Source organism: Apiospora kogelbergensis (genome assembly GCF_038363985.1).
Source record: "Apiospora kogelbergensis strain CBS 113332 chromosome Unknown utg000006l_segment0_segment0, whole genome shotgun sequence".
Taxonomy (NCBI): domain Eukaryota; kingdom Fungi; phylum Ascomycota; class Sordariomycetes; order Amphisphaeriales; family Apiosporaceae; genus Apiospora; species Apiospora kogelbergensis.
In genome coordinates, this window is record NW_027117423.1 from 4,261,552 (window position 1) to 4,284,945 (window position 23,394).

The 23,394-nt window shown below is 53.0% G+C and overlaps 13 protein-coding genes across 13 annotated transcripts; 8 read left to right on the forward strand and 5 right to left on the reverse strand.

The window, feature by feature from the left end:
* Positions 1–682: 682 nt before the first annotated feature.
* PG998_010206 (uncharacterized protein) lies at positions 683–923 on the forward strand (the record flags this gene model as incomplete). Its single annotated transcript, XM_066877022.1, has 2 exons — positions 683–762; positions 797–923. 2 exons carry the CDS (start codon positions 683–685, stop codon positions 921–923), a joined length of 207 nt encoding a protein of 68 aa, XP_066729178.1.
* Positions 924–1,580: 657 nt separating this feature from the next.
* On the reverse strand, positions 1,581–3,520 carry PG998_010207 (Smg-4/UPF3 family-domain-containing protein; the record flags this gene model as incomplete). The annotated part of the gene is made up of 3 exons (XM_066877023.1): positions 1,581–2,890; positions 2,952–3,132; positions 3,203–3,520. The coding sequence occupies 3 exons, from the start codon at positions 3,518–3,520 to the stop codon at positions 1,581–1,583; spliced, it is 1,809 nt and encodes a 602-aa protein (XP_066729179.1).
* A 938-nt stretch (positions 3,521–4,458) lies between these two features.
* PG998_010208 (serine/threonine-protein phosphatase ppe1) lies at positions 4,459–4,812 on the forward strand (the record flags this gene model as incomplete). Its single annotated transcript, XM_066877024.1, has 2 exons — positions 4,459–4,615; positions 4,682–4,812. 2 exons carry the CDS (start codon positions 4,459–4,461, stop codon positions 4,810–4,812), a joined length of 288 nt encoding a protein of 95 aa, XP_066729180.1.
* A 26-nt stretch (positions 4,813–4,838) lies between these two features.
* PG998_010209 (protein phosphatase) lies at positions 4,839–5,864 on the forward strand (the record flags this gene model as incomplete). Its single annotated transcript, XM_066877025.1, has 3 exons — positions 4,839–5,113; positions 5,179–5,608; positions 5,673–5,864. 3 exons carry the CDS (start codon positions 4,839–4,841, stop codon positions 5,862–5,864), a joined length of 897 nt encoding a protein of 298 aa, XP_066729181.1.
* A 2,455-nt stretch (positions 5,865–8,319) lies between these two features.
* Positions 8,320–8,876, forward strand: PG998_010210 (uncharacterized protein; the record flags this gene model as incomplete). Its single annotated transcript, XM_066877026.1, has 2 exons — positions 8,320–8,621; positions 8,708–8,876. 2 exons carry the CDS (start codon positions 8,320–8,322, stop codon positions 8,874–8,876), a joined length of 471 nt encoding a protein of 156 aa, XP_066729182.1.
* A 1,255-nt stretch (positions 8,877–10,131) lies between these two features.
* Positions 10,132–10,545, reverse strand: PG998_010211 (uncharacterized protein; the record flags this gene model as incomplete). The annotated part of the gene is made up of 1 exon (XM_066877027.1): positions 10,132–10,545. The coding sequence occupies one exon, from the start codon at positions 10,543–10,545 to the stop codon at positions 10,132–10,134; it is 414 nt and encodes a 137-aa protein (XP_066729183.1).
* Positions 10,546–10,750: 205 nt separating this feature from the next.
* On the forward strand, positions 10,751–11,119 carry PG998_010212 (uncharacterized protein; the record flags this gene model as incomplete). The annotated part of the gene is made up of 1 exon (XM_066877028.1): positions 10,751–11,119. One exon carries the CDS (start codon positions 10,751–10,753, stop codon positions 11,117–11,119), a length of 369 nt encoding a protein of 122 aa, XP_066729184.1.
* A 936-nt stretch (positions 11,120–12,055) lies between these two features.
* Positions 12,056–13,024, forward strand: PG998_010213 (uncharacterized protein; the record flags this gene model as incomplete). Its single annotated transcript, XM_066877029.1, has 1 exon — positions 12,056–13,024. One exon carries the CDS (start codon positions 12,056–12,058, stop codon positions 13,022–13,024), a length of 969 nt encoding a protein of 322 aa, XP_066729185.1.
* A 240-nt stretch (positions 13,025–13,264) lies between these two features.
* On the forward strand, positions 13,265–13,999 carry PG998_010214 (beta-lactamase domain-containing protein; the record flags this gene model as incomplete). The annotated part of the gene is made up of 2 exons (XM_066877030.1): positions 13,265–13,755; positions 13,870–13,999. The coding sequence occupies 2 exons, from the start codon at positions 13,265–13,267 to the stop codon at positions 13,997–13,999; spliced, it is 621 nt and encodes a 206-aa protein (XP_066729186.1).
* Positions 14,000–15,096: 1,097 nt separating this feature from the next.
* Positions 15,097–16,084, reverse strand: PG998_010215 (histone 2A variant; the record flags this gene model as incomplete). The annotated part of the gene is made up of 3 exons (XM_066877031.1): positions 15,097–15,285; positions 15,408–15,539; positions 15,974–16,084. 3 exons carry the CDS (start codon positions 16,082–16,084, stop codon positions 15,097–15,099), a joined length of 432 nt encoding a protein of 143 aa, XP_066729187.1.
* Positions 16,085–17,480: 1,396 nt separating this feature from the next.
* On the reverse strand, positions 17,481–18,755 carry PG998_010216 (uncharacterized protein; the record flags this gene model as incomplete). Its single annotated transcript, XM_066877032.1, has 1 exon — positions 17,481–18,755. The coding sequence occupies one exon, from the start codon at positions 18,753–18,755 to the stop codon at positions 17,481–17,483; it is 1,275 nt and encodes a 424-aa protein (XP_066729188.1).
* A 57-nt stretch (positions 18,756–18,812) lies between these two features.
* PG998_010217 (uncharacterized protein) lies at positions 18,813–19,805 on the reverse strand (the record flags this gene model as incomplete). The annotated part of the gene is made up of 3 exons (XM_066877033.1): positions 18,813–19,262; positions 19,380–19,637; positions 19,704–19,805. 3 exons carry the CDS (start codon positions 19,803–19,805, stop codon positions 18,813–18,815), a joined length of 810 nt encoding a protein of 269 aa, XP_066729189.1.
* A 2,612-nt stretch (positions 19,806–22,417) lies between these two features.
* PG998_010218 (uncharacterized protein) lies at positions 22,418–23,235 on the forward strand (the record flags this gene model as incomplete). The annotated part of the gene is made up of 2 exons (XM_066877034.1): positions 22,418–22,468; positions 22,519–23,235. The coding sequence occupies 2 exons, from the start codon at positions 22,418–22,420 to the stop codon at positions 23,233–23,235; spliced, it is 768 nt and encodes a 255-aa protein (XP_066729190.1).
* Positions 23,236–23,394: the final 159 nt, after the last annotated feature.

The following is a 23,394-nucleotide window of genomic DNA, read 5'->3' on the forward strand; positions in this document are numbered from 1 at the left end:
GCGGCAGTGCCAGCGAAAGGATCTTGAAGCCCGCCATACTTGACAATAACCACCGAACGACAGCGGAATGGCAAGACGAGTAACCAAGATCGCCAGGCTGGCCGAGACGTCTCCCCGGCCCAGGGCAGAAGATATAGGAAGGGCGGCCATGAGACTACTGTTCTTTTTCGGCCATCGCCTCCATGATCCAAAGCCAGCGAGCGGTCCGATCTAACCAGCAACGGCGATTGCGTGCACACTTCTGTCAATAGTGGCATTTGGTTGCGCGAGCCTTAGTTGCTTTTCCGCATCTCAGCTGTCATCTAACCGCTCAGCTCGATGGATCAGGGCTGAAATTCGAACTAGCGCGCCCCGAAATCAGGGGAACAAATCTCAACCCGATGCCTTTTGGAGTCTAGCCCCCACGCCCGATTGGCCATCATCATATTCCAGAATTGCCCGTCCGGGCGGTCTTTTGGGGCCTGGTCCCTCTTGGAAAGGCATCGTAGAAAAGCTTGACCGCAAAATCCCCGGAGCTCTGCAGAGCAACCGACGGCCTGCATCAGCCGGACTGACTATCTGTGGTACAGCTAGGCTATGGTCAGCTGCCCCCCGCAGGCCCTGTCAGGCGACCGACTAGGGGATTATGGGGTATAATTATGCTGTCCGGAGTTCTAGATCGACCTTCCCCTCCCCGGAGACAATGGCGCACGCCTTGGGGAAGATTGGCGCGCAGGTCTCCACGACATTCTCGCCCCAGCCGGGGGCACGAAAGCGACCAGGGTTCGAGAGCCGATTCGACTCCTCTTCGACCCAGGTCGACGGGCCGCGTCTGTTGGGTCGCTCTACGGACCGGCAGGCAGGACGGGGGCGGCCGGGGCCGAGCTGACGCGCTGGACGACGTCAAGCGGAACGATCAAGAAGAGGTGGAGGAGCTTGTCTAACCCCCTCGTCAATTGACCACACGCCTCTTGGCGACAATTATCACTCCAGCTTCATTAACACCCGGGACACGGTCTGCAATGGCGGCCGATGGATCTGCAGTGTCGGGAATAAAGACTGCATCAAAGGGGGTACGTTTAGTTAATATATCGATCCAATGCAAGGTGAACTCCGACTGATGCGAAATTCACAACATAAAGTCATGTGTCGACTAATTGATGAAATATACCGAAATTCATCTACCTAGACCACTGCTTGACGAACCCGTAGAGACCGACTCCGCTCGGTGTAAGCGCGACTATCTAGAGATACTCGCTACATATCTTCAACGGCTTCCTGCATGACCACTGCGAAGGGTGTATGGCGCGCCAATAAACGAGCCAGCGTGTCGCTGCTACCCTTTATGCAGGTCATCCTTGTTCCGTAGACGGAGTCCTGCTTCTCCTTCGTCGATCTCCGCAATGCACCACGCGGACATTACTGATGAACACCGCGTGAAAGCATTATCGTAGTCGTCACTGGGTACTAAGTGGAAGGATTGGCGTCACACAAACATTCGTCTTCTAAGATGACTCCAAACGATCAAATCTCGGGCCGCACGAATCACTCGTTTAGTCATCATTTCCCGCGTGAATCAAGAGACCCCCTTCCCGCTTTCTTCAAGTAGTCGAAGGAGCAGCAGACCCCTTCCCCTCCGCAGAATTCCCCGCATTCTCCTTACCGCCACCACCGCCCCGTCGACCCCGGCCTCCCCGTCCCCTCTTAGGCTTCTCCGAAGCCGACGGCGCCGCCGCCGCAGCCGACGCCTCGGGGGCCGGCTTCTCAGCGGGCGCCGGCTGGGCCGCCGTCGGCGGAGCGGGGCCAGCAGGAGCGGCGGCCGCGGCGGGCTTCTTGTCCTTCCGCTCCAGGACCTGGACGGTGCCCTGGGCGATGGGGACCGGGCTGGCCGCGATGGCCTTGGCTAGCGCCGCGTGGTCCCCGAAGTCGACGTAGGCGAAGCCCTTGCGCTTGTCGATCTCGACGAAGGTGACGGCCCCGAACGCTTCCATGGCCTGCTTCAGCAGGGGCTCCGTCACTCCCTGCGACGGGTTGGCGTGTTTGACGAAGGCGCGCGTCGTCCCGGCTGCCGGCTGAGGCGCGCCTTTCTTCTGGGACTGGTTCGCCTTGGCCGACGAGGCGGCGCCCTTTCCACCTGCGGCAGCCTTCGGACCGGTGGGTGGTGCGAGTGTCGAATTCGAGGCGGTCGAGCTTTGGGTTGGCGCCACAGGCGAAGCGGAGCTTGTGGGGGCGGCCTCTTCCTTCTTGTTCTCCTTCTTCAGGAGGATGATAGGTCCCGTGGTGGGCTTGGAAGGTTCAGCGGCTGCCTTTCCTTTGCTGGATTCTGCAACCGCGGCCGCTTTGCCTTTCCCACGGGACCGCCGCGAGCCTTCCGTACTCTGCATCTTGGGCCCGGTAGGCACCGTAGGCTCTTGAGTCTCGGCGTTCTTGCCCTTCTTGTCCTTCTCTCTCTCCCGGCCCTTCTCCTTCTCCTTCGGCTTCTCCTCTTCTTTCTCGGGGGCCTTGGTGGGCTCGGGCTTCGTTGTGGTATCCGCTTTGGCAGCATCCTGGCGGGCTCTTCTATGAGCGCTGCCCGGTGAAAGACCAAGATCGCGTTGCAAGAGTTTAGCCGCCGCGGCGATCCCCGCACGTCTGCTCTTGGGGACCGCGACGTCATCGGCTGTCTTGCTCGCAGCAATCTGGTCAGCGACGGTATTGGCGGCTTCGGCTGCTTCCTGCTGGGCTGCCTTCTTCATGATCTTGACTGGCTGCTTGTCCTTCTCTTTGCCCTTGTCAGACGCCTTCTCCGTCTTGTCCGAGGATTTGGATTCCTTTCCTTTGCCCTTCTTCTTGGTATCTTCGTTTTCCTTGTTCTTCCCCACTCCCGAGGACTCCTGCCGAGCGTGTTGCTTCGCGCTCTTCGCAGCAGCGGCTTCCTTGGCCTTGGCCTCCTTTTTCTCCTTAATAAAAGTGACCAAGGGGGTACTAGTCACCTTTGGGCTTGCTCTTCGCAGAATCGTCTTCGTCCCCGAGGTCGGCGTCTCTGATGCTCGTAATAGGCTCCGTCAATTGCTGCAGGAAAGCCATGTACGTCGGATCCGTGTCGATGGTGCCTTGTCTGGGGTCAATGCGGGCCTTGCCCATGGCGACCTTGGGGAATTCGGCGACGACGAGCTCTGGGGGCCCGGAGGCAGGGATCGTTGAACGTGTCTTTCGCATCGCGCCATATGTCCGGGGTTTTTACGAGCTGTGCGAGAGCTGCAAAGTCCTGCGTCGCATCGATGAGGCGAAGGTAGGCTGTGGCGGGCTTGGATTCTTTGAATGGGCCACTGGCGACCTTGCCGGCATCGAAGCGAATCCAGTCCACCTTGCCGTTTTCCACCTTCCATTCGTCGCCGAGAAGATTCCAACACTCGTCTCCCGTCATGCCAGGTGGAAGGCGGCGAATCTTGACTTTCTTGCTCGTAGCCGGAGCCTTGGTCTTCTTAGGCGCGTCGGGCTTCCCGGTATTTTCGGACGAATTGGTGCCATTGGCCTTTCGTGAGGATGCCACCGAGGCCATGGCTGGTGTGTGTGTGTGGTGGAATGCGATGGGGAGAAGTGTGGGTTGGTTGGTGGGTGCGGCCGAAAGTTAACGGTCGAGATAATTGAGAGTTTGGCGGGACTTGTGCTACGGAGGCACGTCGGAATAAAAGGGCTGGCTCAATGTAAGGGTCAATGTCATGGTTCGGAAAGCGCAACGGCTTTACCATGCACTGGCGATGGAAGAATGTCTTTGAGGGAAGTTGGTCGGTTGGGCGCAGTCGTGAGGGGGGTTTGGAATTGATTCAGGCGGCGTACAGTGGTGGGAGTCTGTCTACCCTGTCCCCATACGTAGTGAGTCGGAACGTAGAGCGGCAATTTGAAGTTGAGAGTGGGAAAGCTGATGTTGGAGTCGCAACTTTCGAGGCTGGCAATGCAGACAGAGATTCAGGCGACAAAAGAGGTAAGACTGAGACAGAAACAGCGCCAGAGCGGAAACTCAGATTGACCTCGTCGGCTCCCCCACCATTAGACGGGAATGGCAATGCTGCATTCCACCGAATCGGATACGGGAAGCACGGGAAGCACATGGCCAAGCTTGCAAGTCGAAGCCGGGAGTCAAGTGGATCCTGGGCATCGCTTTCCTCGTTTTCTTGGATTATTCATCCATCAGCCTTATCTGCTACTACTAACCCTTTCGAGAAGGTGGTGACTTGTGGCAGCCTCGACGACGCTGGCACCCCCTTCATCCACCTTTCGGGCTTGTCCAGGCCGGACCATCGATTGCCCTGACTGGACATAACTCGAGCGGACTGACCTATGTACAGTCACCTCGTCGGCGCCTCACAACCCACCCACAACCCCTCCCACTTCGAAAAGACGGGGGCAGCCTGGACACACCTTCCAATCCAGCATTGGAAAGCCGATCCGCCATTTCCTTCGTATTGATCCCGAGCGTCAGCATCTCCGCCACCCACCATGCCCGCCCGTCCCGGTGTGCCCAAGCCTGGCCCGGCCAAGCTGCGGCCCGGCGCTGGTCTCGACGAGTGGCTCGAGGAAGCCAAGCAATGCCATTACCTGCCCGAGCCCGTCATGAAGGAGCTTTGCGAAATAGTGAAGGAAGTCCTGATGGAGGGTACGTTGCGCACCGCCGCCAGATTTGTCCCTCCGCATCATTGGCCCTGACACGTGTGCATCACAGAAAGTAACATCCAGCCCGTCGTCACCCCCGTCACCATTTGCGGCGACATCCACGGCCAGTTCTACGACTTGCTCGAGCTCTTCCGGGTGAGCGGCGGCATGCCCGGCGAGCCCGCCCTCGACCCCCTCTGAGCGCCAAGCCCGTCATCACAGCCGACATGATCGAGCCTCCTACCACGATTACCAAGCCGAAGCTGAAGAAGAAGATCAAGAGCACCGAGGAAGTCCCCAAGACCGAGGGTGAAGAGGCGACTGCTGACGACGAGGACGAGGATGCGACCGAAGTCATGAACTCGTCGCGACCCACGTCATCGCAAGAAGTTTCCGTGCCAGTCAACAATGCCGATACCCGATTTGTTTTCCTGGGTGATTTCGTGGACAGGGGTTACTTCAGTTTAGAGACCTTTACATTGCTGATGTGCCTGAAGGCCAAGTACGCTGCCCGCCCCCATCCTTCCCGCCGTTTTTATGTTGCGCGTGCTGACAACCGGACAACAGGTATCCGGACCGAATAGTGCTCGTCCGCGGAAACCACGAGTCGCGACAAATCACCCAGGTCTACGGTTTCTACGAGGAGTGCCAGCAGAAGTACGGCAATGCGTCTGTTTGGAAGGCCTGCTGCCAAGTTTTCGACTTCCTCGTGCTGGCAGCGATTGTGGACGGAGAGATCCTGTGTGTCCACGGCGGTTTGAGTCCCGAGATCAGGACCATCGACCAGATCCGGGTCGTGGCGCGAGCCCAGGAAATTCCTCATGAGGGTGCTTTCTGCGATCTCGTCTGGAGCGACCCGGAAGACGTCGAGACGTGGGCTATTAGTCCGCGTGGCGCGGGTTGGCTATTTGGAGACAAGGTCGCCACCGAGTTCAACCACGTCAACGGCCTTAAGCTGATTGCCCGCGCCCACCAGCTCGTTAACGAAGGCTACAAGGTATGTTTGCTTGGATTGTCCATGGCTTGGGTCTCGAGGCAGGCTCGCTAACATTCTGCTTCAGTATCACTTTCCGCAAAACTCGGTCGTCACGGTGTGGTCTGCGCCCAACTACTGTTACCGCTGCGGCAACGTTGCGTCCATCATGACGGTCGACCGGAATCTGGATCCCAAGTTCAGCATCTTCTCGGCCGTGCCCGACGACATGCGTCACGTCCCGGCCGGCCGCAGGGGGCCCTCGGACTACTTTTTGTAAGATGTTTTATATGGATGAGCATGAAATGATACCACCGACGGCGTTTTGGGTTCTTCTCTTGGTTTGACGTGGACAAGCCCCCCGTAGTAGCACGTAGGTATGTGATTTGATAACGATGAGGGATCTCGTTGGGGGTGGGAAGGGAGGGAGGGAATGAGGAACGCGACGACAACCACGCTGGGGATCACGACGGCCTGGTGCCATGCGGGATACATGTTCCCATAGACTATACGCCGGAAGGTGCTGGCAGCACAGGTTGAAATCAACACAGCGTTTGTACATTATAGATGGGGAGGATAGGCCGCTGGGCTTCGGTGAAGCGGAATAGCGAGCTTGATGCGATTATGCAACAGAAACTGCACTAGACTGAGGGTCGTCTCTGGACCTGCATGCTCGGGATCGGTGATGTAGTCTTGGCAAGAAGAGTCATTTTCCTTGGACCTCGTCTGTTTTGCCTCGTCCAACTTGGACATGATTGCTAAATGTAATGTGCTCAATCAAGCCTTTGGCTTTCCTGTTTCTTCACGCACCCAATAGTTCTAGGCCTTCCTATCATGTTCAGGATCAGCTGCAAGGTACCATTTGGCGGCAATGACATCCAATGACTTTGGACCTGGGCTCGTAGGTCTGTACAACATGTGCATACATACTTGGATCGGCAACTCGGATAGATGGCAGCTGCATTGCACAACGGCAAAGTCGGAAAGTATTGGAGTCTGTCTGTCCCAAGTTGCATTGATGATGGCATTGATCTAATATTGCTGGGGTGGACCATTGGCAGTGGATATGGATGGGAAAGAAAAATACCACCTGCCGAACTGGCGCTGAGCACTGTGCAACGGGTGCACCCTGGGGGTTGGGGGAGCCAGCAAGCACCACAATCAGCAGTCAATCGATGATCAGCCTAGGTGTCTCCCGATGTCGTTATCAATCTTTTGCCAATATTCATATGGGGTTATTATCGAGAGAGAAAAAAGGAGTATCACTAGACTTGTTCCACTATATCCTCTTCAGCTCGTGTCGCCTTGTGTCTTGATTGGCTTACTCGCCTGTACGCTGCAGGAGTAGGACGTCGCTGGTCAATATAGCAGTGGAGGAGAGGGTGGTGGTTCGCTGTTGTTGTTCGTCCCAGCGGGCAGGCGAACACGGCTACAGGGCGGGCAACGGCCGGCTGTCTAGGCTGTTGGGCTTCCCCATCCATCTGCATCTGCAACGAACGCTAGCGGCATTTATGTAATAGCTGGCAAGCCCTCACCAGCAAGCACAGACGTCTCTCTATTCTATTCCGGGTGTAATCCCACCAATGGCCATACCCCGGGCCGCCCGCTGAGATCCGCTATTAGCCAGCATTTGCCAGCATTGCCAGCAACAATCGTGCGAACTCAGTCTTCTTCCCTGCTTCGAGAAAGAGAACACGAGAAAGGCCCAGCTGCCAACTGAAGCACGTCCCTTTTCGGCCGTCCTCCGTGGCACAAGGTCGGCTCGTTGCATGATCTGCTTGCCCAAACCAATTTGCAGTTGTGCCTGAGTGCCGTCGGATCGAGCGGGGATCTTCCTTGGGGAAAAGGTGCTGCTTGGCGGCTCGATCTCCAGCAGTGCAGCGTCTTTTTCTTTTTGTGCTTTTTCCCATTGGGGAGAGCGATTTCCCCCTCCCCTCTGCAGTGTGACATAACATAGGATTATACACAGGCCACCCCCCTCCCCTTGCCCGTGTTAGTTCGTCCGGAATACGAGATGTCGCGCGCAGCTGGGTAACATTCTCTGCTCGAAGCATATTGGCCCATGTCGCAATGTGATCCATAGCGAGTAAAGACCGGCCACTTCACCGATACTTGGCCAAGAGCCTGGCCCGCCCTGTGCCGCCTGCTGCTGCCGCTGCTGCTGCTGCTCGTTCTGTTGTTCGTCTAGTCTCTCCGCCAGCCGACAGCGTGCCGTATCCAACTCGTCCTCGTATTAACCGGTTTCTCTGCCCCAGAAAACCGTGCGGAGACCCAAGGCCTAGCAGCCCAACAACCCGCCCTTCCCTAGCCTAGTTCGCCTGGGCTGACGGCCCCGCCCTCGTATGAGGTGTCCGTGTGCCACGAGCAGCCAGCAACACCAACAGCAACTCCTTGCTGGCTGTCTTATGACATTGCTATGCGGTCAGGGATCCAGGGATGGGAAGAACCGATGCCGAACTACCCTTTAGCGCAACTATACACCGGGAGCCCCTCCCCTCTGGCCATGGTTGGGGCCGGACCATAGTGGCCTTGTATGTCACCGTATACCACGGTGGATCATGTCCAGGTCGGGACACCCGAGCAGTCTATAAATGAAGTCACTTTCCTGCCCTTCCAGAACAGAAAGAGAATACTCACCACCTCACTCACTCCAGTCATCGTTCACTCCTACTACTACCACTACTACTACTATTACTCACCTCCTTAATTAATCACTCACCCCCAACACCATCACCATGCAGTACTCCACCATCTTCGCGGCCGCCGCCACCCTCGTCGCCTCCGTCTCGGCCCAGGACGCCGGCTTCGCCGACGTCAAGAACAACTGCGACTTCCCCGTCTACGTGCAGTCGTTCCCCTTCGACGGCTCGGCCCCGGGCGCCCTGACCAGCGTGCCCAAGGGCGGCAGCTTCGCCGAGAAGTTCCGCCCCGCCGGCTCGACCGTCAAGATCGCCACCACCAAGACCCTCAACGGCCCGCTCTTCTTCGGCTACTCCTTCTCCTCCAACCCGGACTACGCCTACTACGAGTTCAGCACGTAAGTTTTTTCTCCTTCTTCTTACCAGGTCTCCTCCAAGACACAAACGAGCGAGGGAACAAACAAATAAACTGACAATACTACAGTGAGTGGGGCAACCCCTTCGCCAACTACCCCAACATGCTCACCCCCGGCGACGGCTGCGAGCTGTTCGACTGCAACGCCAACGACGCCGGCTGCTACAGCACCCCCCAGAAGAAGCGCGTCTACGGCTGCCCTCTTCCCCTCAACGTCACCGCCGAGCTCTGCGCTTAAACAGCGTCTTTGGGCTTCGACGTTATTGACTATGGCTTTAACGAAATGATATGGAAATGCCTCCCAACCCCCATCCTGAAACAAGGAAAGGGGGAGAGCAACACTTTTTATGATAATGTGTTATATTATGTATCACGCATCGTACTCTACGAGATGCTACCTATAATATCTGAACAATAATGAAATACTACAAACCAATCAGAGTTTTGCATTATGTGTATGAGTAAATGTTTGGGGAGTAACGTCTGTGTTTATGAGTATTGGTACTGATTCTCCTGCTTCGCAGCGCAAGCCTCTTTGGCAACACTGACTTCCTTCTTTGCCTCCACCCTCATGACCTCCCTCCTTTTCTTGGGCAAGGGCGTGGTTCTCGCTGACCAGGCGGTCCCTCCCGTCCCGGGAAACGTTGCGCCCAATATAGTCTGCCGCAGTGTCATGTGAATGACATTATTCCCAATGCTGTCCTGTATGCTTAGAGCCGTGTTCTACCTGCTCGTATTTGGAAAAGATTCACTTACTCGCCGCACGGCCAAACTGTCCGAGAGATGGCGCGCAGGCAAGATGGGGAAACGGTGGAAGGAAGATTGTATTGTTTCTCGTCTTGTCATCGTGTCTCGATATCCACGAGCCGGGCTTGCTGTATTCGTATGGCCCGGGGCGGTGTATACCTCATGCCTTGTTATCTGTATCCAGACAGTCGATGGCGAAATTAGCAGTGCTTTGACCTTCTTCCATTTGGTCTTGCCGCTCCCACCAGGCTGAGTTAGCTGAACCGAATGAAGCGTGGATTAAACGTATGTGTACCGCATCGATGGTAAAGTGGCATCGAGGGTGGCGACCTCCGGCTCCTGTGACATGGAGAGTTCGTTTGAATGGAGGTGAAGTGCGTGGGTTGTGTATAAATATCACACGCACGGGTTTCGCAGCACTGACGGGCTCGAGATCGGCGCCGCAGCGGGTTCGCCTCCGTAACTTGACACAAGCAGACTACACTGGTTCTTGCTCGCACTTGAGCGGTTACTCCAGGTGGAAACTGAATACAAGTCCTAAGTAGTTATTAAGCGGTAAGAAGTGAATTTAATTCAATAAGAAGAGAGGAGAGGAATGTAGTATTCAATGCTTTATTTACTAACGCGCTGGCCAGTCAAGCATCATTGCAATCGCGGACCACGAGTGTGATCTCCGACTGGGTGCTCGTAGATATTCCTACACTACAGGCAGTATCCTGTCCCTTCCGCTGGAAATGACCTCATTCCTACTCATTGCGGCACTTGCAGTTGAAACTCAGGGCGCCTCTGTCCTGGCCAGTCTTCTCCCACTCGATCAAGCTGAGGTCGTCTAGGTCGATATGCTCCGGGATGTACATCATAAAGGCGGTAGAGAACTCAGAAGCACCCTTGAATGCTCCAAGTTTCCAGAGCCGGGTGTTCCAATTGGTTCCGACACCGCAGTTATGACCATTGGCGCCTGTTTGGAGAGTGTGCTGCTGGTGTAGGTATACCAGGCGTCGGATGCGTTGAACGACATTGTTGGGAAGACGTCCCGTCATATGGCGGACCAGGGGCTGATTGTCGTAGTCGTAGTCGGAAATAAAACTTTGCGGAAGATCTGGGAAGAAATCGGCCAAAGCCTGATATATGGGTAGGCCTATGGGTGCTACCACGCACATGTCGTTTCGTGGAAAGAGCCAAGCTGGCCACCCACCCCAAGAACGCTTCGACAGGGCGAAACGGTCATTCTGGCTGCTCATGTATATGCTGCCTTGGAATTCCTTCTCTTTCGGTGGCGGATTTCTCAGCTGAGTGAGAACAAGCTCCCGAGAGCTTTGGGCACAGATAAGTACGCAAGAAGTTGCGAAAGAAATAGGTTTGATCATGGCCTCTCGCAACCTCTATAGCATCATATCCATCAAGACTACTTTGGCCGGCTTCAGTTGCTTCCCATTCACGGATTTCTTCGGTCATGTTGCAGTCGAGAGTCAGAGGCCACACGTCCAGCTTGACGTCGTAGAAGTGGTTCTGGGCGTAGTCTCGCGACTCCCGGTTCGCGTTCATCACAGAAGGGCTCTTCAGGCTCTGGTGTGGCACCACTCTCAAGGTGGCACGCTGAACAATGACAAGGCGAGTGTTCGACTCCTCTTGGAGGGCATCGTGCCAGATCTTCTGCCGAAGCTCGGGGGGAAGCTGTTGAAACGAGGGAACGTTGCCATCTTTGCGAGTGACGAGGATGAACTTGGTGGATGAAGGATGATGTTTGGGGCAATGTGTGAGGTTTGTGTTTGGCGAAGATGAAGAAGATTGTTCTGCGGAATTGTTTAGTGACAATCCAGAAGAAATTGTATTTTGAAGGGGAGAGTGTGTGCGAAACTTGATTGACAAGTTGCAGTATGATGATGATGGTGAGAACTTAGAAACTTGTTGCAACTTACCAAACTCGAGAGAAATGATTAAGCTGTATTGTGGCTTCGGAAATTCACGATCAGGAGTGACAGGCAGGACCAGGTGTTGAAAAGCTAAGCATTTTCAACCTGCGGAGCAGTTCGTGATCAGGCGTTGGTGAAGTTGAAGGTGTAATGGTTAGAGCACGCGGTGCGTGACACAAGAGCAGAACTGGTAATTTATTAGTTGCGAAAATATCGTCGACCTAATCGTTGAGTTAATTGTCGGCTGCGTGGTCCTGATTGTCGACCTGGTCATTGTCTTACTTATTGTTCTAATTATTATCCCAATCGTTGACATAATCATTGACCTAGTCGGCGACTGCCTGGACCTGATTGTCGACTTGATTGTCAACCCAATCGTCAACCGCCTGGTTTCATCTCCCACAACTTCTCTACCAAGCGTTCGATCTTCACTGCCAGTCTTCTTTTGTCAACCTTCGTTAATCCATCGTCTATGGAATAAATCTCATGGGAATTCTCTGAGTGAAGCCTGTAAATAGGATTACTCCATCGGCAGATGTGCAATACACGTCTCGCACACGACATTCCAGCGCACATAAACGCCAACTCCCCGCAGAGAACTCTATCTGTTCATGGTAAGAATTTGTTCCATTCAATACGTTTGCTAGTATTGACAGACAAGAACAAGCATATTGATTCCAACACACCGCACCATCAACCGCAAACTAACCACACCCACATCCACAAAGACAATTCCCAGCATACTTCAAGGGCGAAGATGTCTTCCTTCCCTCGTTTTAACAGCTTCCCGCCCGAGATTCGCCACCATATATGGGAAGATGCGCTGCATACTGAGGCAGAGGATCGCTATATCTTGGTTCACCGCAGCTCACTGAAGGTTATACCTCATAAGAGGAGCACCCGAAGTGCAGTCATGGTCACCAGCCGCGAGGCACGTTACTGTGCCCTGCGCTTTTACGATGTCAAACTGGACGTTTGGACGGTCGACATTGACTTCGAATACGATTACGAGGCCGAAAACTTCAGCAAGGTGTTCCCTCCAAGCAATGATCCGCAGCTTTCCCATCTGGGAAACGACCCCATGGCCTTTTGGCAAGGTAGATACGGCAAGAAGGCACGAGAGATTTTTGCCACAAGATTTTGGCATCATTTCATGAGGGACAGAGCTCTTGAAGTCATCGAGAGTCGGTTCAGGACGCCAGCACAGCTCGATTTCGGGAACGAACAGATTGGTTGCGTCTTCTTGAGTAGCCAATTCGACAAATTCACTTTGTCCAGCTACGCCCAGTCCCCCACCACCGCAGCTTCTCGGAGAGACATGTATAGATCGTTGGAGCTTGACGTGTGCGTCGATGCGCTTCTGCAACGGGAAGAGAACAAGGTATTTCGCAGATCACAAGACGGTGACCAACACGGAATTCCACATACGACGATCAAGATTCCCTCGAGAGCCCTACAAAAGATCCGTTGTGTTGTAGACACATTCTTCTGCTACGATCTAAACACCCAACATCGATGCGGAGGATCACACTGGAATGACCGGCAATGGAGGCTTGGATCTTTCAAAGCTGCCGACCAGCTTTACAGAGCAGCGTTGAACGTCATTCCTGCCAAGCCCCTCAGATTCGAACAATCCCAAGGCCTTGCACAGTGGAAACGAACGAAGCCAGGCTCCCAGCACAAGTTCATCTGCACATGCTCTGACCAGAATGAGGAGGACGTCTAGGCGAACTCGAATAGCAGCTGGGATAATTGGAAGGCTAGTTGCCGCGAAGCGGTGAAGTATTGCTAGAACAGATACACACATATAGAGAATGGACACTCAGCAGACATCTCGTACTACCCCTAATTGAATTGTGAAGTAAGGGAATCCTTTCTTTCTTCTCTTTTCTCAAGAAAGAATAAAAATAAAAAAATATTTCGGGATTCCCTTACCACTATAGATCTTTAATGCTACCGCAGCGCCATGTTGCGGACCGATAACCTCGTCATCGGCAGTAAGAATAACATCTCAGTAAACGGCCAAGATGCTATACGATTCTTCAACGACCAAACTTCGGCACGCCCTTTCCGCGGACAGTACGCCGACAACAACACTGTATACGATACGGCATCCAAGGCTGATAAGGCCCTCATTAATCTGCCATTCTCCGCGTTTGTTAGAACACCGATTCTTGACCCTCACATACTTATCTTCAGCCTCCGCCCTCTGAGACCAACGATATCTCCAGATGCTACAACACCCTGGATGACGGTCCAAGCCGCCTGGGCGACCGTCGCCGAGACCCTGGAATGGTATCCTAACCTTCCTAGGGAGCTTGGGACCGGTCGAACAACGGGAATCTCGCCCAAGGCCACGAAGGAGTACACAGGCACCTGTTGGGGCAGCCCTCAACTATTCAAGATTGTGATAACGCCGAAAGACGACCAGCTCTGCTGGGAAATTCAAGGGCCGGAGTATGAATAATACCCGTTGGAACATTACTACAGAGACACCTAACTTTGGTTGCACTCCCGGAACGAGTTGTCGAGAAGGGGCAGATGGGTTGGACGTGACTAAGGGTTAGTTAGCCTGTTGAGAATAGTGTACGATGGCAAGGACGGCAAGTCCATCGACCCGCTGACATGGGCACACGATGGTGTCTCCATTGAGCTGTACGATCTCATTGCCATATGGATGCGGCAATTCGAGTCCCTTTAGTTGCAGGGGACATCTGTAATACTCGTTGTGGCCGAGGACGGCGGCGGTTCTTGTCAGCGTGAGCCTGGGTAGTCTATGCACTTTATTGTTTGACGCTTGATGGAGTGACACCAATACAATTCAACAAGGAAAGGCATGGTCGCAGTGGAACAGCAACATGGAATCAGGCATCATTCAATACCCTGCACCAATTAACATGAAAGTTCATCCAGCTCACCATGTCTCAAGCCCGTCCTCTCTAGGCCAACGAAATAATCGCTGATGAAAAACAAGACAGCAACCAACGGGATCATCAAAAGTCAATTGGGTCACACTGAAATGTCTCAAGACTGGTGGTGGCTGGCCGCTGGCAACTGGCACCTGGCTAGGCTAGCTGGCCCTCGAGCACTCGAGCTCCCTTGGTGACAGAAACGAGTGGCGCCACCCACGTCCACCATCTGAGCGTAATTGGTTTCGACGGGCTTGCTAGTGTTGGCAAGCTTTCATCAATTGACGACAGACCAGCCCAAACCCCAAACCAATAAACCATGACACGGGGACGAATTGGCACACGAATGGTATAATATAAAGAGACAAAAGTATGAACGAAGAGTCTGAGAATTGCGCCGACTTCATCACATCCAAAAGGATAGAAGCCAAAAAACAGTGATCGACCATGACGAACCATAAGCCTGTGTTGTACATTGATGCCTCTCAGAAGGCAAGAGCGGAGATGAGAATAGCCTCACACCTTGCTTCCCAGCATATCTATATCAGTAGTAGTAGCTGATGATCGAGCATTTTTGGCTGACAACGTGTGACCAGAACCATCCATTAAACGTGAATGATACCACCCCTTCCACCAAGAATCTGACAGCGCAGCCAACCCGTAGGTCAAGAAACTCATATCGTAATCTCGAACCTACTCGTGAACTCTTTTTTCAGTGGGCAGCTAGCCCGCAGCAGCCTGACCTGGCACTGGCTTGACTTGGCGCCACCCTTTTTGCACAACCTTCACTCCATGAAGCAGAAACCTGTTCCCGCAAAACCGAGACCAACCAGACAATTCAGAGAACACCGAGAAAAACACTCAGACACGACAAAAGTCGAAAAAGGCTTTACCCTTCCAGGGCTTTGGCCTTCTTCTTCTGCTCGACCTTGAGTAGCAAGGCGCGGTTAATGTGAGGCAGGACACCACCGAAGGCAATGGTAGCCCTGATAAGGGTATCAAGCTCTTCGTCACCACGGATGGCGAGCTGCAGGTGGCGAGGTGTGATACGCTTGACCTTCAGGTCCTTGGCGGCGTTCTGAATATCTCGTTAGTTTCGTCCTATGACCATGGCATCATGTCACGTGGGCTGGAAATAAATGCCGATATGGGTATGTGGAAGAATAGGCAACAACGGGGGCAAAAAGGGGTATGACTCACTCCTGCAAGCTCCAGGACTTCGGCAGTCAGATACTCGAGCACAGCCGTGACGTAGACCGCAGCCTTTGCACCAACACGCATCTTATTCTGGGTGTTCTGCTTCAAGAATCGCTTGACACGACCACAGGGGAACTGGAAAAGCATCATAGTCAGTATTGATCGTACAAATATGATAGCAGCAACAATTCGAAGACTTCGCGCGTTGCGTAATTCGTAATGTTGGCGTTTGCAGATAGCCTCATGCTGGCGAAAGTCTGTCGGAATGCGGGGATAGCTCCAGTTGAGCTTCGGTATCAAGTAGTCGGCTGTCGCTCGCGAGCCCCGGCTATGAAATCGTGGTTCATCGATGCAACAGGTGCATCTACGCGACGCCGCGAATGATGCATTCGGTGCACCGTGTTGTTGACAGCAATCGGTTCAAGTAGTGGACGCGTCGTCGTGATCGTAATCGTGGGGCTGGGTCGCAAAGTTGTCGTCGAAGCTCCGGGAGCTCAAGATGGCGAGCGCAAGGGCGCAAAAATGTCGAAGATGCCGGGACAGTTTATAGTAAAAGCGCGAGAACTAACCTGAAGACCGGCGCGAGCAGAATGGCTCTGCTGCTTCTTGGGTCCCTCGACGGCCGAAGTCTTTCCACCCGAACTCTTTCCACCAGAGGACTTGCCCTTTCCGCCCGGCATTTTTGATATCGAGATGCGCGTGGAAAATAAGAGGTATTTGGGTTAAAATGGATTATTGGAAATCCAATATTCGAACTGGTCGGAGCGGGTGCGAAGTGATGAAAAAAAGTTGGTCGAGCGGCTGGTGTGTTGTGGTGGTGGTGGTGATCGGGAAGGCTCTTTTCGTGGAGGCAGGGCGTAGAAGTCGTCAGAAAATCGGATGGCGGCGCGCGTAGGAAAACGTTGCTTTGCGTTGTTGAGCCTGCAGGTGCACCCCGAACGAAGATTGGCCCGTTGTTATTATGGGAGGTCGTTTTCCAGTCGTGTTCCACTCAGCGCCCAAGAACCCCCCAAATCCCCCCAAGCCCCAAGCAGAGCTAAGCGATTAGCAGGTTGGGCGTGTTGTTTAGCAGGCTTGTCCGCTGGGCTAGGTGCTGGGCAGGCACCTAAAAGCCACTGTAAAAAAAAGGTTGGCAGACAGGCAGGCACCCGCTGAGTTGGGCTGCTTGTCAAACCCTTCGGTGGGTTTTGGACCAATGAGGGGTCCAGCTGGGGAAGAGCTGTTTTGTTTGCCTGGGGATCTCGAAAAGCTTGCTTGGTCGGCCGGATAAACTCCGGCTGCCGGGATGGACCAATGGTGCAGTTTGAGGAGATAGCACAGCATGCGAAGCCATGTATGCCGGGAGAAGAGGGCTTCACTAGAAGCCAAAGAGATGCCAAAATATGCAAATTGCACAAGGCAGAGAAAACAGTCGTAGGACTTCCTGCTTCTTTGGTTTCTGCCCAGGGAAAAGGCTGGAAAGGGGGATATATGCAACAGGCCTTGCGCTTACCATCGCCCAGTGAGGCTCTGAAGAGGGGGAATCAAGCCGGCAGTAGGAGCCCAACTATGGGGTCTGGGCCATTTTGAAGGGCTTCCATGATGCTTACCATCTGGAACAATGCCATCAGAGAGCTTTCCAGGGTGTCAGGGGCGGTGTGTTGGAGTTATGCTGGTCGGCGTTGATATCTCAGCAGCCAACTTGACGTCGATTATCTGGCTTGGAGCTCAGGCGCTGGAAACTTGCGAGCCGGGTTGTGGCTTCGACAGGCTAGCAGCCACAACCCCACATCAGCCTCTACCCTCAAAAGCGTCCAAAGCGATCGTCGGTGTATTTTCTTGGCGACCAAGGTGAGAGACGGTCCATTGGAGTTAGCGTGTAATCCTTAACCAAACTACAAGTCGTGTCGCGCTCGTTGTTCATTGAATTGCTTGTTAGTCATGCTGCCCTCACTGAGTGGGCTTGGCTGCATTATAAAACTGTATCTAACTAAGGCCGATGTTCCTTACCCAGCACATTCCAAAGTATTGAAGGCTGGAGGACGTTCAATGTACGTCAAATGAAAGTATACGTTTCCACAGTTTCATCACTTTTGATCATGTGCAATGACGCACCACCTTCAAAGCCGCTTCCCATTTCTCCTTCTGTCGCTCTAGTGACTGGCGCTGCCGCTTGGACTCGGGTTCCTCGCCGGCAATTGATTCCAGCTGATCGGCATCGAGACCCATGACGAAGTCGGGTCCCAAGATTTGGAGAGGACTCTCCTCTCCTTCGAGGAGGAAGTGCATGACTACCTGCTGGCAGACCACGTCCACGAATCGCTTGCGAGACATCTGGTAATAACTAATCAAGATATAATGGATGTCCTCGCACACTTGATCCGCCTTCTGCTTCTCCTGGGCCTGGCTCCTGACATCGTCAAGGCATACGCGTTTGTTGCCGTTGCCTTTGGCCTTTCCCGCCAAAGCTTTAGCCATCCGCTCGTTTCGCCGTCGCTGGATGTGGGTGTCGAAGAACTGGTTGAAGGTGCTGGGTCGTCCACCGCGCTCAATGCGCAGCAGTAATCGGGCATGGTCCATGGCACGACGGTATGAAGCGCATAGTTTGTCAATAAGGTGCGCTTTCCACAGCTGCTGTCTCCCCTGCTTTTCCGGGCACAGCTGACTGAGGAGATTGAAGATGTAGTCGTGAACCAGCACGATGGCCCTGCTCGTGTGTGCAAGAACAATAAACTCCCATCTCACTGTTTGTTTTCTGAAGGCAGTAGCAAGAACGTTTCCGCCAAACGTTTCAAGTTCAGGGCCGCGGCTGGAGGCAAACACATCCCTAATCAGGTCCATCACGGGATTGACAGAGGCTGCAGCGCACTTATAACTCTCACCTTGGAGGACCTCAGAAAGCTCAGAATACTTGAAACTTGCCGTCTCCCAGCAGAAGCCATCGTCCTTGTTGAATCCGAGTAGGCCTTCATCATCATCACTGGGCGATTTTAACCCAAAGCTTAACATGTGACCTCGATCCTTGAGGATATTGGAGAAATCCTCGTTCAGCTTCACCATCTTGGTGACCAGCTTCAGGTCCGAGTTGTTCCAGAAGAGCTCATCACCAGCATAGTAGCCTTTCAAGGCAGCCTCGGTGACATTTTGGTATCTGAAGGCCAGCTTCGTCAAATTGAGCCTCTGGGATTGCTCATCTGCTCGAGATGGACCCATGGCGTCCAATTTTCCCTTGCACGCGTGCAAACTCTTCTCAATGTCAGTCTTGACATGCGGCATCTCTTGTGAGGATATATCCATGAGCAATTCCCGAAGTCGCTTCTTAAGAGCAGTGGTACCGCAGTGGCCTGTAAGGAGCAGCCAGTCTGGATTCATGAATAATGCCTCCTCGTTAACGTAGCGCTTCGAGGGCGACAAGCCTTTTTCATCGGCTCAGCGGTTCTTAACGATATGGTAGCCTAGCTTGAGGTCTCTCTCTTTCTCTTTGCCCAGAATGACATTGAACATCTCCCAGCGTGAGGCTAGTGTGGCTAGATCTGGCTTGGTCAAAATAACCATTGTTCTCGCTCCAGAGGGGTCAGCCGTTTCGGTAAGCTTTAGAATCTCTGGGGTGGCGAACTCGACGTTTGAGGGGGCAATGGCCAAGATCGTGGTTCTTCGGTCATTCATGTACGATTTGGCCATGTCATTGACAAGTGCAATGTCGCTATCGCTGGTAATTCCTGGTTTGGCTGTTCGGGAAATGTCAGGAATGTTGATCACGGTCAATATATCTTGCTGAGGACCACATATTTCAATCTTCAAGATATCCTGGCTGACCGCCGAGCGACCATTGCCCATGTTGTCAGGCTCTGACATTCGAATTCCCATAACGACTTCGGCCTAGAAAACTTTCATCAGTAGAAATTACCGGTCAATTTATAAACGCTAAGTTATCACTGTGTAATTGCGGATAGGCATAGATCATTATTTTTCGTTGTTGAGATCAAAGCCACGTACCTTCTTAAAGATGTGGACAACATTCATTCCATCCACATCGGGAAGCTCATGCTTGAAGTCGAGAAGCTGCCTTTTGACTTGCTCGTCGGCATTGGGTCGAGGGATGATCGAAATGGTGATGCGCAGTTCAGAGGCGGGACGGCAAGTGATCTCGGTCGTGCAGAAGTCGTACAGCCCAACACCGCAAGGAAAAGAAAAACCGGTGATATTCTCCAGGACCAATATTTTCTCACTCGACTCATAACCGACCGCGACGAGCTATCTCCAGAGTCAGCAGACCATTTCGCGGCTGCGAAAAGCCCAACGATTGCTGCAATAGCTCACCTGAGGCAATGGAACGAGCGTCCCGACATTGAGCTTTCGCAACTTGTCAATTGTGGCAATTGGTCCTAGATCAACCGCTTGGTTGTCTTCTTCCATGTCCATAACGAATAACTTAAGAGAGAACTTAAGCCTTAAGGAGGGAGTAAACGTATCAAAGAGATAATGTATTTTAGAAGAGGCGTAGGAACTGAGCCATGGTTGTGAAATGGAGCGAGAACAATCGGAAGTTGGTCCGAAGGAAGGAAATTGGCTTCTGCTTATTGATTTTGGGAGTCTTCCAATTTAATATTAAAGGAATAAAAAGGGCTTTTATTTATAAACCTCTAGCTACCATAATTAAAGAAAGGCTCATCTCGGCCACAGCTTGGTGCTGCAATACTCCTACCGCCAAGTACATGATTATTACATCAATAATGCCTGCGCTATTCCTGAGTAAATTAGATCAGTATCCTCATTAACTGCAAGCTTTCAAATAAGGCTCAGTTACCACCCCAATGGCCTGGGAGCTTCACTCAAGTATAGAACTATAGGTATTCAAGATTTCGAATTGTCATTGGAGAACGTTTCAGTAGCTTGCAGTTCTCAGTAAGTGTCCCACTCCAGTGCTTGGTTGGCGATTACATCAGTGTTTGAAGTACGCAAGCACAAGAGCGGCAGACTTCCTTACCACCTTCCAGTACTCTGTGAGTCAGCAGACTCCCAATCGAGGGTCGACTCAACTCAAGGAGCACTGCAAGGGCATTGTCGCCGAGATGAACGGTAACCAGGGTTCTCAATATTACATGAAAAGATCGTCATTATTTGAATGTCTGGGCAGCGGCGGTAATAAACCTTGGGAGTGCTGCCTATATGGTTTGTCCACCAGGAACACAAGTAGAATTTCTGGCATCTTTCATGCCAAACAATGCCAATTTCTGAAGCCTGCGAACACACTTGGGTCCCATTTATGAAGACGATGCGAATGATTTGGTTTCTTGATTCGTTTCACGATAGTTGATTCTCCATTCTCACTTTGACAAGCTGTGAGTTGTATCCGCCAGGCTCCAGTGCCACAAGGTGAACATAACAGAAGCTCTTTTCGAGTGGGACTGCATATCAGTTCAATCAGTATTGTCCTTGCATCCATATTCGAGGTGATTATCATGGTCAACCTATTGATCTTCGTCGTCCACAGCAAAAACAACTCAACACTGAACTCAACTTGGATCTACCAAGGCTGCTGTGCGCCATTCAAGAGAGAATATTAATACTTGGTCCTTTTCCCAAGTGGTATCCCATTCTATATCTTTGTCAGCATCGCTGTCTACAATATAGTTTTAGATGAAGATAAGTAAGCGCCTGTTGCTGCCGGGCCCCAAAAGGGGTAACCGATGGCCAAAAAAGGAGCGAGCGTGGATCGAACACGCGACCTTAGGATAATTGGCTAAAGAGCAACTGCAATCCCACGCTATACCACTTAGCTACCGCTCCTGTGACGTAATGATTTGATGGGTGGGCAGCGGCTTATGTGACCTTATCAAGCAGTCAGCTTGATGCCAAGACTGGTCGGCCACAGCATCAAGTTGTATTCCAAGCAGAGCGACAGCGACACTGGAACTGACAGCCTCGGCGAAATTGAGATGCTAGCCATGTATCTTACAGATGCTGGTGCTAGGTTCCGCAAGAATCTAACGAGCCGACTGGCAAAGCAGATAGGGGTCAACATCCGATCAGTATTGTGCTCTATCCGGTTGCCCCACAATGCGATTGAGCCGTGGCTTACATGCTACCAGCAAGCCATTCCGGGATATTTCAGCTACAGTCAGTCGATCCTGATGCTCTTCAGACTTGTCAAAAATGCGGACATGCATCAGTGAAAGAAAAAGTACAACTTGCATCGGCAATACCGAGAGGCAGCGATCTCTGTCGACGTTCGAGATTCACGCCACCTGTTCTATAAGGAAAGTGAATTATCACTAGTAGACCAAAGGTTTGCTAGTGTAGAGAGAAACATCGATCCCTTCCTTAGCTGCCAGGTTGACACCGCAATTTGTTATTGAGAACAAGCAACTCCGATTAATGTCGGCTGCTTTGTTAACACCATCATCCGATGGTCCATGAGCAGCCACCGCCTGGAGCAGAAACTCGTCTCATTTATCATTGGAGCGTCCAACACAATAGACCTGTGCCACCCTGCGGAATAAATTTTGGCTGTGGTGAGCTGTACTATCATGATTACATCAGCCCCTGTAGGTGGGCTACCCGGCTGAAGTTGAGCTTGCTTATCACAAGATTACTTTGGTCATTTCTGTGGCTTGAGTACTCAGTTCTTTCGGAGGAAAAGGAATAGAAATAGGCTGTGGAGGGTTTACAGGTGTATTATCAAAAAGAGTATTAGCCATGGTGTTATTGTGAGATATTCATGATCCCCGACTGAACGTCAACGTACCGCCAAATGCGGTAACTTCACTAGAAGGTACCATAGCGCGCATGCAGTATGTAATTACGACCAAGGGGATGCTAGGTTGCAATATGGAGCTCAAGATCCTATTTGGTGATAGCAGTTACTATACTGTCTTTATCCCAAACCGAGCTCCTGTAACCAGGACTACGTCATTACTAAAAATAGCTGCCCTATGTACATAAGACCACACAGCCCCAATCCACCAGTACCCATCCATTCGAGCATCCAAGCCATCACTTTCACAATCACCAAGCCGATTACTTTCTGCATCATGCCTCGTCTCGCAGACATCAGCTACTCGCGCGACGCCACCATCGCCGCCGTGCGCAGGTACTACCAATTCCTCACCCAGCTCTACCTGCCGGCATCCAGCATCATCGAGCCCCCGCGGGCGGCTGGCCGCAGATCAGCCAGGCGAACCTGGGCCACCTGGGCAAGACGGACGAGGTGGTTGAGCTGCTGCGGCACCTGCCCTACATTCGCGACGACGGGGAGGCGGACACGCCGCAAGCGGCGCCGGGCACGCGCTTCGTCGACTGGGCGCGGCTGGCCGCCAGAAACCTGGACGCGGAGAGCGCGCGGCTGGCGACGGACGGCGACGAGTGGGAGCACGTGCCGGCGCACGTCGTGGGGCTGGCGCGCGAGGGCCGCTCGTCCTTCAGCTTTAACCTCGACACGGAGCTCGGTGTGGTCTACTGGATCAAGTGCCCCAACCAGCTGCGGGGCGCCCCCAGAGTCGAGCCCGTCCTCGACGACCCGGCCGACTACGCGCCCGAGGCGGAGCTGGCGTGGCGCGCCGACGGCCCGGGCTGGGCCGTGTCCGATCTGTTCGAGCAGCTCCGCGGCGAGTTTCGGGAGCTCAGCTTCGTGCCCGTCGGCCCCAAGGAGGTTATTGATGACTACTCCAATCACTCGGGTGAATCTGGGGATGGTTCGACTGCGGCACTCCGCGAGGTGTACCGCAGTCACGGGTGGCCGGATCTCGACAAGTACAAGAAGGAGGACTGCTTGGAAGCCGTGCGGAACACCCTCCAGGAAAATTACCCTGATCTTTTGGAAGAGGACTCGGACGAGGAGGACGATGAGTGAGAATGTTGATGTTGATTGGGAGCGGCATTGTCCCTTACTATTCACGAGGCTTGCTAGACTTGGAAATGACACATTTGCAATCACTTTCCCACCCCCTGCCGCTTTGCACCTCTCGTTCCAGGTGATTGTATGCATCAAAGGTACTTCGCCGTTTCTATA